The sequence below is a fragment of the Rhinatrema bivittatum genome, chromosome 5, assembly GCF_901001135.1.
Source record: "Rhinatrema bivittatum chromosome 5, aRhiBiv1.1, whole genome shotgun sequence".
Taxonomy (NCBI): Eukaryota; Metazoa; Chordata; class Amphibia; order Gymnophiona; family Rhinatrematidae; genus Rhinatrema; species Rhinatrema bivittatum.
In genome coordinates this window covers 350,085,858-350,098,515 of record NC_042619.1, presented here as the reverse complement: position 1 = coordinate 350,098,515, position 12,658 = coordinate 350,085,858, and the positions used below count along the sequence as shown (strand labels likewise).

Genomic DNA, 12,658 nt, shown 5'->3' with positions numbered 1-12,658 from the left:
ATTTTGTTTAGTGAAACAAAATAGGAAAATGACAAGCGTTGGGGGGTAATTTTCAACGGGATCTACGCACCTAAACCCTGCATTAAATGCATGTAAACGGGCCTTTAAAAATTACCCGGGCGGAGGGGGAGTTGTGTGCATAAAAGTTCGTACAAAAGAGTTTTGCATGTTCTTTGACTCACATTACGAAAAAGCCTGCCGAAGGGGACGTGTTTTACATACAGGGAGGATAATTATCAAACTCCATGCGGTCCCATATACGCTCATATACGGCAGGCAGCTCGGAGACCTACCCCGGTATTTTATAAGCGGCGTGTATCTGCTCCGCACAGTTTATAACACGTGTGTATTTCTGGTTATGGGCGAATATCAGCAGTGCATTGAAAGCATGTACTTATTCTGCCTATTTCATAAGCACACGCGCATTCGTTGTACATGCGGGAAAAAAACTATTTTGCATCGGGCCCGGCGACACGCGCAAGCCCCGGGACGCGCATGTGTCCCGGGGCTTGAAAAAAGGGGCGGGGAGTGGGCGGGGCGGTCTGGGGGCGGGACCAAGATGGGCCTCCCATAGAGATATAAATACCAATCTAGTGTGAGGAGATTATGGCTTCTCTCTCCCTCTCTCTCTCTCCTGTGAGCCCAGCCCACTTAGCCAAAATTCCCACCCCAATATCCTCTCATTTGTATCACACCAAACGTTATGGTGCTTTCACATGCGTTACAGGCATTTTTTTGCATGCGAAAACACCATATAGCACTTTGATAAATGACCCCCCCCCCCCCCCTTAATTAGCTGTGTTACAATTCTTGGTAGGTGGACAGAGGCAGCAGAACAAAAACATGATTTTATTGGGGATAGAAGGGTTAGTGTGACATCTTCCCACCTCCCAATTACCTTGGATGGAATCAAAGTCACTGACTCCTAACTCTAGCGTGGTTGGATTAAGGCTTATAAAATGAATTATGCCAAATTAGTTGCAACTTAATCTGTACATTTTCTGAAATGCCCCCCCACAAACAGAGAGGGATATCATCCATTTAATCATAGGCAGAATAAACGATTCATAACCATGTACTAGAAAGCTGCAGTTCGACTTACAACCTTGATGATAACTGAATGAACCCACGGATGTTGAGCTATAGAAGGCTTTAAGTACTCATCAGAACCTAAAGGTACAGTTTGTGCCTTTCATAAATATTTTCTTTTATACATATGTTCTGTTATTTGTATTTTTTTTAAATAATATAGCATACGATATAATGCCAAAACCTTTAAAACAGCAGTAAGTTTAAAATGTGTTGGCAATGTTTTATGCTGCTTTGCTGTGTGTGTATAATGTTAAAACATAATTGCTCAACTACACTTTTTTTTTTTTTAACTGAAAATTAAGCCCGGAGTATTTATACTTTTTCTATAATACTAACCCTGGAAGTGGGTTTGTGACCTTTAGAAGGGGGAAACAAGATTGCGCTCAAGCTGTTCCACTTTCCATTTAATTTTATAATAAGAGATGTTCATATCCAAAGATGACTTTGCTATTATAAAATGAATCAGTAAAAAAAAAAACCCAAAAAAACCCCATTAAGGTTTGTATACTTTTTCCAAGAAGGTGCCTTTATTCCTATTGACTGTTAGTGCTATATGCCTCACAAAGTCCATCAGCTAACAGTAATTATATTCTAGCTTCTCTCTGTATTAGTCCAATCCCTTGTCCTTGTACTTGGAAGGTAAAAACAGTACTAGTGGATTGCTGGGAAAGGGAGAAGTGTGGCGTGGATTTCCCATAAGGCCACTGTGGCAGCCATAAAAGCCAACCCAAGTTACCTCATAGATTTGTGGCTAACAAAGTTCTGATGAAGTTACAACAAGCCTAGCAAACTGGTGCTAGATATAAATTGCTAAACAAAAACAAATCAAGGGGAGAGCAGGTCTCCGGAGCGTGTTCTTGCTGTGTGTCGGCTGGCCTTAAGGGGTTTTTTCACCTGTGGTAATTTACCAACTCCACTTTGAGCTCCAGCTGGTTCCTGAACCGGCCACTGACATCATCTACAGGCGATCGCGGGACCTTTAAATCCCGTGGCAGAGCGGCACAACGCCGCCGCCGGCGCATCACCGAAGGGGCGCGCAGCTTTGTCTGGCTTCATCTGCCTTCGGCTGTCCGGCTGGGAGAGATAGACTTTTGTCTTTTGATTGGTGGAGCTTCTGATGCTATGGGCAAGAAGAGGAAGGCCAAGATCATCACCTCTTCCCCTGCTTGTTTTGGGAACGTTGGCCCCATGGACGCTCACGAGAGTAGATTAATCGCTGTGCCACAGGAGGACTGTGTAGGGGGCAATTTGAGCATCTCCTTAAGTCCTGGCAATGGCCCCATACATCCCCAACCCCCAGGTATTGACTCTACGAATCCGGGTCTGGGCACTGGAGTCTTCTTTAGTGAATTCTCCTGTAATAGCCCAGCCAGTTGTTCAGCTACAAGGAACAGCAAGTGGGACCTCTCCTGTGGACACTGGAAACCTTCAAATGAATATTGAAGAACCATCCAATGTCACTCTGGGAGACTTGTGGAGGATGCTAGCGAAATTAGACACTAATGTATCTCAGGTTAATTCTCATCTCTAGTAAATATAAACAGAATATCTATTGAGGAACAAGGTAAAAAACTGAATGAGTTAGAAACCTCTTTTAAGGCTTTAAAAGTTCAGAATATGCAAAATGTTGAAAGTAAGCATATTGGTGATAGTTTAACAATACATGCTGAACTGGAAAATATTGAGAATTTCATGAGAACAAAAAATTTACGATTTGTTAATTTTCCATTAACAAGATTGCTGTCTCCTTATGAGATATTTAAAATGTTTCTTCAAGAAATATTATTATATGAAGAGAATAAGATCCCACTTATATCAAAAGTTTTCCTTTTTCCTAGTCAATCTAGTAGAAGGAGTGATGAGGTTAATGATATAGTCCTGGTATTTCCACTTTCTTAGAAGAATCTTTGGATGTTATTAATAAAAGAGCTATCTCGTTTGTCTCTTTCTCTATTGGAAAGAGATAAAGAAATGGTTTTTGAGACATTTTTTTAAAACAAAGATGTGTTATTTTGTGGACAGAAAGTTAACATTTTTACCTGATGTCTCCAGACCTACTCAGGCTTGTAGGAGACATTTCCTGACCTCAAAGAGTAGAGTTCTAGTGATTGGTGCGACTTTTTATTTTAAATGTCCTTGTAGATGCTTTATAACTTTTCAAGGTAAAAAATTTATATTTTCTGCCCCGGCACATCTTGAGACCTTTTTGGTAGATAAATCAGAGATGGAAAGGAACCCTATACTAGCAGTTGATTAAGGACCATGAATAATTGAACTATCTCCGGAGTTTATTTATTTCCTGGTGAAAGTTCCCAAATGTCCCCCATATTATATGTATCTTGTGAGGCAGTAAATGTACCTCTTGAATTTCCTTTAAATTGTTTATACTGTACAGAAGTTTTTCCTTGTATTTTCCTGTGCTTGTAATGTAAAAAGCCTAATAAAGAAAAAAATTATGAACCCCCCCCCCCCCCATAAACAAATCAAGTTCAAATGGATGGATCACAAGGGACTTAACCATTCAGGAGGATTTGAGAAGAAAAAGAATTTATTAACTTAAGAAAGTAGAAGTTCGCTACTTCTAAGCGTTGACCTCTCTAACGCAGACACGGCTCTGACTTCTTGGCTCAACATCACTAACTGTGGCAAACAAATTATGTCCCATGACAGCCAAAGAAATTAACCCCGCCATTAAAAACAAAAAACCTTGGTTTTCGCTAGAGCTGAAGGCCCTTAAACAAGAGCTAAGACACAAAGAACAGAGATGGCGCAAGGACCCCACCCCGGCTTCGTTGTCAGCCTACAAAGCCACAATGCACTTTTACAGGAACATCATTCTCCGCACAAAGAGATTTCTATGCCAGCAAAATCCATAATTTCCTCTACGACACAAAGGCATTGTTCTCATACATTTCAGCACTTACAAAACCCTCCCCTCCCGCCATCCCAGATGACAAAGCCCAAACTAAATCTAATGAACTGGCAACTTTCTTTGAGAGCAAAATCTCCAACCTCCTAGCCCCTCTCGAATACCCAACCTTCCCCCCCCCCCACACCTCCCCCAACAGCCAAAAAGCAAACTTCGATTCCTTCGAACTCACTTCTTCCCTAGAAATTGACTCTATCCTCAAGAAAATGAAGCCCTCCTCTCACCCCTCAGACCACATCCTGACTAAATTTCTACTCACCATTCCAAACACTATCTCCAAACCACTAGCTGAAATTATAAATTTCTCCCTAGCCCAAGGATCAGTACCGGACCCTTTGAAACTCACCACTCTTAAACCTCTACTAAAGAAACCCAACCTAGATCCTGCAGACCCCGCTAACTTCCATCTCATCGCCAACCTTCCTTTCATCGCCAAACTAATGGAGAAACTGGACATCACCCAACTCTCGAACTATCTAGGCAATCATAAGATTCTCTTCCCTGCTCAGTTCGGATTCCGCAAATCTCTAAACACAGAATCTCTACTAATCTCACTCACAGACAATATCCTCATGGGCCTATACAAAGGACAATCTTACCTACTCGCACTGCTGGACATTTCGGCTGCATTTGACACCGTGAACCATTCCATTCTCATTAACCGACTTGCTGACATTGGCATCTCAGGCACAGCCCTCAGCTGGTTCAAATACTTCCTCAGCAATAGAAACTACAAGGTCAGAATAAGCAACAAAGAATCCCACCCCATTAGCTCTTCACATGGAGTACCTCAAGGATCGTCACTCTCGCCCACTCTCTTTAACATATATCTTCTACCCCTCTGCCAACTCCTTGCAAATCTAAAACTAACACACTTCATTTACGCCGACGATGTGCAGATACTGATCCCCATAAAAGAATCCATCTCCAAAACCCTCAACTTCTGGAACAGCAGCCTAAACTCCATCAACCTTCTCCTTTCTAGCCTCAACACTACCAAAATTGAACTCCTCCTCATCTCACCCAATGACTATAACCTCCCCATCAACAATTTCACTACAGCCACAACAACCCAAGTGAGAGATGTCGGCGCTATATTGGACAACCGACTGAACTTCAAAACATTCATCAACAATACCGCAAAAGAATGCTTCTATAAGCTACATATCCTGAAAAGGCTCAGACCACTCCTGCACTTTCACGATTTCTGCACGGTTCTCCAAGCCACTACTCCTTGGCCTCCCTGAAACTTCTACTAAACCATTGCAGATGCTCCAGAATGCCGCCACAAGGATACTAACCAACTCTAGTCGAAGAGATCATATCACGCTCATTCTCAAGAATTTACATTGGCTTCCCATCAACTTTAGAATTCTTCATAAATCCCTCACCATAATACACAAGACCATCCACAATCTTTCCTCACTCCAGCTGCAAAATCCGCTCCACCTACACTCCTCCATTAGACCAATCAGAGCTGCCTACAAAGGGACCCTCCACACTCCCCCCACCAAGTCCATGCTCCACCCCTCCATAAGGAAACGCGCCTTCTCTACAGCCGGACCTTCTCAGTAGAACACTTTACCCCCAGAATTACGCCAGGAACAATGCCCGCTTACTTTCAGGAAGAAATTGAAGACTTGGCTATTCAAACAAGCCTTTCCCTAATCTACTACGAGACAAATACTGACTCTCAATCCTGTTACCGGTTCAGAAACTTGTTGTAATCATGCTGCAGCTACGATGTATTCATGCTGTAATTAGGCTGCAATCACTTCCTCTATTCCTATCCTTGCCCCTGTCCCCTGCCCCCCCCCCCCCTTTCTCCCGTTATTAGGTTTTTAACCCTACCTCGCATAACTCTCCTCTGACAGCCCTGCCCTTCCTTAAGAACTCAGTTAAGTTCGGAGTTAAGTTCTAAGTTATCATTAGACTAGTTTATCTTATCTTGACTACTCCTCTGTATATGTAAGTTTTACCAGGTTTTGGTTTGATGTAAACCGGTGTGATAAGACTTTTTGTCCTGAACATCGGTATAGCAAAAAGAAGTAAATAAATAAATAAATAAGCAAGCTGAGAAATCGTGAAAATGAAGACAGATTCAGGTTCATCTGGATTTGTTTTCTACCCAAAAGCACTTTGGAAATAGATGGTGCAATTTGGAGGTCTCTATTCCCTGATCTATACCTTTTCATCACTTCTCACCATGGAGAAAGGTAATTCTGGAAAAGGAGAACCTGGAAACGATCTCAAGTTGATGGTATGGATTTTTCTCTCTCATATGTATACATGACTTCTACTACCATATACCTAGGATAATTTTAGAGGGACGGGTACAGGCAAAGCAGTGCTTCACCTACAAACATGGACCTTTTGAAGATTGCCAGGCCGACTTGCACGCAGTTTTAAGTGCACCGAGGGGGCGGGGGGGGGGGGGGCAGGGTTTGCATTTATGTTCATTCTTTTTTTGTCTTTGTAAAATATGCATGTACATTTCCTCAAAAACATTCCCTGCTCATCGTAGCAGGTATAACCTGCAGGTAGTTTTTGAAGAATAATTTATGCAGGCTGTTATAAAATAATTCTCACCAAAATGGAAACTAACATACCAAAACCATTAGCAATGAATTTTAGTGACCATCATGTTTGGGCAATATGTGTTCATAAATACACGTCATTGAATGTGCATCGCTCATCTTGTCTTTGCCACAAGATTTAATCATCGGTCATTTTTTTTCAAATTTTTCGTGATGCAATACTGTAGTGATTATATCATCTCTTGTAATAAATATTCTTATTCACAATATAATATGCCACTTAACTTTTGAGCTTGCATAATTCATGTAGTCAACCCAAGGAACTGATTAGTCAACGTCCAGGATATATAAGTCGCCCAACACGGTCCATGTTTCGGAAAGCGGGGTTCCTTCTTCACGGGGCTAGTTGTTATTCTGGCGTTGTTCCGGCGTTGCTGAATTCAACTTCAAAAATATGTCAAAATGCAAAATGCAGCCGCGCACATGTTATAAAATCCAGGGTCAGCGCGCGCAAGGGGGTGCACCCTTGGGCACCTTGCACACGCCGAGCCCAAGGGGAGCCCCGATGGCTTTCCCCGTTCCCTCCAAGGCCGCTCCGAAATCGGAACGGCCTTGGAGGGAACTTTTCTTGTGATTTTTCCCCCCACCTTCCCTTCCCCTATCTAGCCCACCCCCCCAGCCCTAACTAAATCCCCCCTACCTTTTGTTTCCAAAGTTATGCCTGCTCGAGGCAGGCGTAACTTGCGCACGCCGGCTCGCCATCCACCGGCACAGGCCGCTGTGTCGGAGGATTCGGGACTGCCCCCGAACCACCACCACGCCCCTGGCCCTGCCCCCGGACCGCCCATTTTTGAAAGCCCCGGGACATACACCCATCCCGGGGCTTGCGCGCGCTGCCGAGCCTATGCAAAATAGGCTCGGCAGCGCGCAGAAGCAGATTTTCTCGGGTTACGCGCCATATCTTACACGCATAGCCTTTGAAAATCTGCCCCTATATTGCCCAAATATGATTGTCACTAAAATTCATTGCTAATGGTTTTGGTATGTTAGTTTCCATTTTGGTGATTTGTTTTTCCAACTACTACCACCACGCAAATTTTTATGTGTATGTTTGAGACACTGATTTCTGAGTGATCTGATAAAATAATTCTCACCATGGCAAGTTTTATCTTGGATGAAAGCAAAGCAGGTTGAGATTTGTGGAACTGCTCCTTTAAAATTCACTGCTTCCCATGTAATAGAGAGAGCAAGACATTTGTATCTTTTGTAGGAAACTGTAGCTGTACCCTCCGTTAATAGAAAAATATTCACAGTATAAACTTACCAGTCCGAGGAAGATGCAGAACAGCTGAACAACATCGGTGTAGGCAACAGAGTACAGTCCGCCTACTAGAGTGTACAGCGTGGCAATCAGGGCAGAAACAATGACTGCTATATGGATATTGATATCTATTATCACACTTATGGTAGCTCCTGGTGAAAAAAGGAAAATGCATTTATTTAAATGTATTCATTGCTAGAGATGTACAGCATTTCTTTCATTTTGTTTCAATTCGTGCACTTGAAAAATCAGCGCGTGCGATTTTGATGTAGTGTTATTAATATAACTACTGAAGGCTTAACTAAAAAAAAAAAAAAAAAAAAAGACATTTCAAATAACGAAATGCATTATTTGTTACTCTTTTTATTTTCCTGTTTACAAAGATTGTGAGTACGCCTACCAGATAAAATTATCTCTCATGTAAATGTGTAATGTACTTTTTGAGACACCTTATTGAACTTTCGAAGTCAATTAAAGCTTCTCTACTATGGTATGTTTTACTTATTTATTTACCCAGGCCAACCATAAACGTTAAAGATCTGGTAAATGTATTGTTTACCCCCTTGTAGAAATAGTAGCACGAAGGAGCAGCATCTGTATTATTATGGTGGTTCAAATGAAGAACTCAGAGTGGCTGTCAGGCATTTGAAGAGAGAAAATGCTACAAGCAGTAGCAACACACACTGAAGCCACTGTACTAAACTGTGCTAATGCTTTTGCCAGCATTAACACACAATAAAAGCACTGTTAGCATGGACAGTCTGTCTATGTGCATTAACTGCAGCTTTGAAGCTTGTTAAACTAATGAGAGACCCCCATATTCAGTGCTGTTTTCATCAGAATGCATTAGGGTGTTTTCATCAAAATGCATTAGGGTGTTACACACATGATAACTATCACATTGTGAAATGTGTCTGCAAATTTATTCAAGTGGGAGGAATAAGTGGAAGTGGGGGCTGTTTAACATTGAATACCCTTTTGGGATCTTTATGTACCTTTTTTTTTTTTTTAGCTCTGTGGGGAAAGAGAGAGAGAGAGAGAGAGAACCTCTATGGAAACCTGCTGATTCTTTTTAACTATATATGCCACTGTAAGAGGGGGCATTATGAACTTGGGGTGAGGTTTGTGGGGTGAGTTGGATTTTAGGGGGCAGTTTAACATGCACAGTCACATGTATGAACAGCACAGTTACCATCAGTGAAGATTTAATGTGATTTGGAGGGATGAAAGGTGAAAGAAGAGTAGGTTTGTACCATGTTCTCTCTACCTTGCTTGATCATCAAGCAAGGTAGAGAGAACATGGTACAAACCTACTCTTCTTTCACCTTTCATCCCTCCAAATCACATTATTTATTTATTTATTTATTTATTTAAGGATTTATATACCGGAGGTTCCTGTATAATATACATATCACCCCGGTTTACAATGAACAGTAACTATCGCTTCAAGTTAGCGGTTTACAATGAACATAGTTAATCCAAGAAACAGAATAAAATATATATATACAAGCCGTAAAGCCCGTTAAAACGGGCTACATCCCTCTGTCTCTCACCTCCCCCTCATTCTCTCTCCCCTCACTCTTCACCACCCCCCTCCCCCACCCACTCCTCTCCACCCTCCCTCTCCTCTCACTCAGTCCCCCCTCTCCCTCCCTCCCACTCACTCAGTCCCCCTCTCCCTCCCTCCCTTCACCCACCTCCATTTCCTCCCGGCGCCGTAAGCGCGACTTCCCGCAACCCTCACCCGGCTCCATTAACTCCTCCCGCTCCTGCCGGCAGATCTCGGGGGGGGTCACTCCCGCGCGCGCGGTAGTGACCCCCCCGAGATCTGCCGGCAGATCTGGGGAGGAGAAGTAGCGGCACCGCGCGCGCGCGGTGCCGCTACTTCTCCTCCCGCTCCTGCCGGCAGATCTCGGGGGGGGGGGGGCGGGAGTGACACCCCCCCCCCGAGATCTGCCGGCAGATCTCGGTGGGGGGGGCGCGGGAGTGACACCCCCCCCCCCGAGATCTGCCGGCAGATCTCGGTGGGGGGGGCGCGGGAGTGACACCCCCCCCCCGAGATCTGCCGGCAGATCTCGGTGGGGGGGGCGCGGGAGTGACACCCCCCCCCCCCGAGATCTGCCGGCAGATCTGGGGAGGAGAAGCAGCGGCACCGCGCGCGCGCGCGGCGCCGCTGCTTCTCCTCCCGCTCCTGCGGCCCCACCGCCATTTTTTTTTCTGATCGACATCCTTGCCCGCACATGCGCAGTAGAGCTGCGCTCTACTGCGCATTTGCGGGCCGTCGGTCACAGGCCATTTATAAGGTAGATAACAATGCTAACAATTAATAAATAACAATTAATAAATTAACATTAAATCTTCACTGATGGTAACTGTGCTGTTCGTACATGTGACTGTGCATGTAAAACTGCCCCCTCTTTCAGCACTATAAATAGTAAACTTTTTATGAGCCTCTCTCTCTCTCTCATCAGTGTAATAAACTTAACACACATTGCAGGAAAGCAGCACCAAGAGATTCACAGGTGCTATATTTATTGCAAAATGATGAATCTAGGCCTAAGTTAGGACTTAGCCCGATCAATGGCAGATTCTGACAATCCTGCCAAGCTGACAAGCCCCAAGATGGCTGGAAGTCTTTTTATCCAGCCAATAAAGTTATCTGGCTAGCTTGAGTGCAGGCAGGGGCATTCCAAGTTGGAGGCAGTTATCCAGCTAAGACAGCGGGATAAACATCAATTTTTACCATTATCTGGTAAACACAGCCTGACAACTTTAGGACAACCGAAGAGCCTGCCTGCTGAATATCCCAGCTAAATTAGCGAGGTACGTTTTATTTGGCTAACTTTCCTATTTGGCTAGTGGCTAAATATGGACCTCATGAATTTGGACCTAAAGCTAATGAAAACAGTTCATTACCTTTTAGCACAACTAAAAATAATGCACATTAAAAACATGCAAGAATGAAGACAGGGAAGCCCGGCAGAGGGAGGATGATCTTAAGGGAGACCAACTTTCCCACTAACACTGGTACCATTTGTGGTCAAGAAGGGAAATGCTGGGTGACCTTGCTGAGGTCCGGTTAGACCATAGCCAGGTGTGCCCGGTATGGCAACAGATCCATGTCTATCATAGCAGCCAAACTCAACACAAATTAATGCCCCCAGCAAAACAAAACAAAACGAGTCATGAGCGTGACAGAGCAGCCTGCAAGTAAGTGCCCAGAGAGGAGCAAGCAATGCAGACGTTGGGAAGACTCGTGTGGCCAAAACAAAAGCTAGGAAAGCACTCGAAGTTTCACCCATAATTCTTTTCTCCAACCCCAGTTCATCCCCCCTCCCTCCCTCCCCCCCATTCCGTTCAGACCAGTCCTTCCTTCCCACCTTCGCCTGCCCCCACCACTCTCTCAACCTCCTCCCCCCCTTTCTCTCACATTCTCCTAATCTCTTCCTCCTCTTTTTGCCATCTTGTCCTCTTCCACCCTCCCTGTGGCACTTTTTCAAATTCATGTGCATACTTTTGTATTTGGGGGTAGGGGTGTTCAGTAGCCCTCTGCATGCCCCACTCCCTACCTCCCCTTAGCCTGCTCTGCTCCCCATGTCCCCCCCTGACACCCCCTTCTCTGCTCTCCGGCAGTTTCCCTCTCATTGCTGCTCCCCACCCCCTCAGCATTTGTAAGGTTTCCCTTCATTAGCCACCTGGGCTCAGTTTGCCAGTCTCCCTCTTCCACAAGCTCCACCCTCCCTGAACCCAAGCACATTTTTTTTTTTTTTTTTATTCCTGGAGCTGCCCCTGCTCCCCCTTCTCCAGCAGCACTTCTGGCATGCACGGATGCCAAGCCAGTGCCCACGCCTGCAGGCAGCACTGCGTGTCCTGAGCACGGGCAGCTCGGCAGCCCTCCCCTCAGCTGCATGTGCAGCTTCCTGCCCCTCCTCCTCCTCCTCCTGGAAACCCGCACGATGCTGGCTCTCTCCTACGGGAGGTAGAGGGACTTTTTTTTTTTTTCTTTTGTATTTTCGTGAACAAGGGGGAATGTTGCTCCCTTCCATTCGAGCCCTGACCGCATTCCTTCCCAATACTGGAGATGCCAACAGGGAGCACTTTTTAAGAGAGAGAATTTGAGCCATGGCATTGCGCACGCCACCACAGCCTTCTCTCTCTCTTGTTTATTTATTTACAAATTCGTTTTTCTCTCTCACTCTACCAGTGAATTGCCATATTTTCCCTGTTGATGGCAGGGCTGAAAGAAAAAGGCTGATACCATCTATCCTCCACCCGTGACCCATCGCAGTTAGCACAGAAATCTGTATCAAACGTTAAATAAGCAATTTTCCAACCTGTGGGGCAGATTTTCAAAGGCTATGCACGCGTAACCAGAGAAAATCTGCCCCTGCGCACGCCGAGCCTATTTTGCGTAGGCTCGGCGGCAGGCGCAAGCCCCGGGATGCGCGTACGTCCCGGGGCTTCGAAAAAGGGGTGATCCGGGGGCGGTGTCATGGGCAGGGCGCCGGCCTGAGGGCGTAACGGGGCGGGACTGAGGCCTCCGATTTCGGAGCGGCCTCGGAGGGAACGGAGGAAGCCTGCGTGGATCGGCGCCCGCAAGTCGCACAATTGTGCACCCCCTTGCGCGTGCCGACCCTGGATTTTATAACACGCACGCGGCAGCCACGCGCATGCTATAAAATCAGGCGTAGATTTGTTCGCGCCGGGTTGAGCGAACAAATCTACGCCTGTGCGCAGGTTTGGAGATCTGCCCCATGTGTCTGCAGTTTGAACCTATTC

The 12,658-nt window shown here is 45.2% G+C and overlaps 1 protein-coding gene across 4 annotated transcripts in view; it reads right to left on the bottom strand.

Annotated features, from left to right (window-relative positions):
• SLC5A7 (solute carrier family 5 member 7) overlaps positions 1-12,658 on the bottom strand; it is a 46,650-nt gene that overhangs the window by 18,825 nt on the left and 15,167 nt on the right. For all 4 annotated transcript variants that reach the window (XM_029604574.1, XM_029604573.1, XM_029604576.1 and 1 more), the window contains one exon: positions 7,883-8,031. In XM_029604574.1, the coding sequence (XP_029460434.1) occupies positions 7,883-8,031 (149 nt within the window). The remainder of the gene's footprint in view (positions 1-7,882; positions 8,032-12,658) is intronic.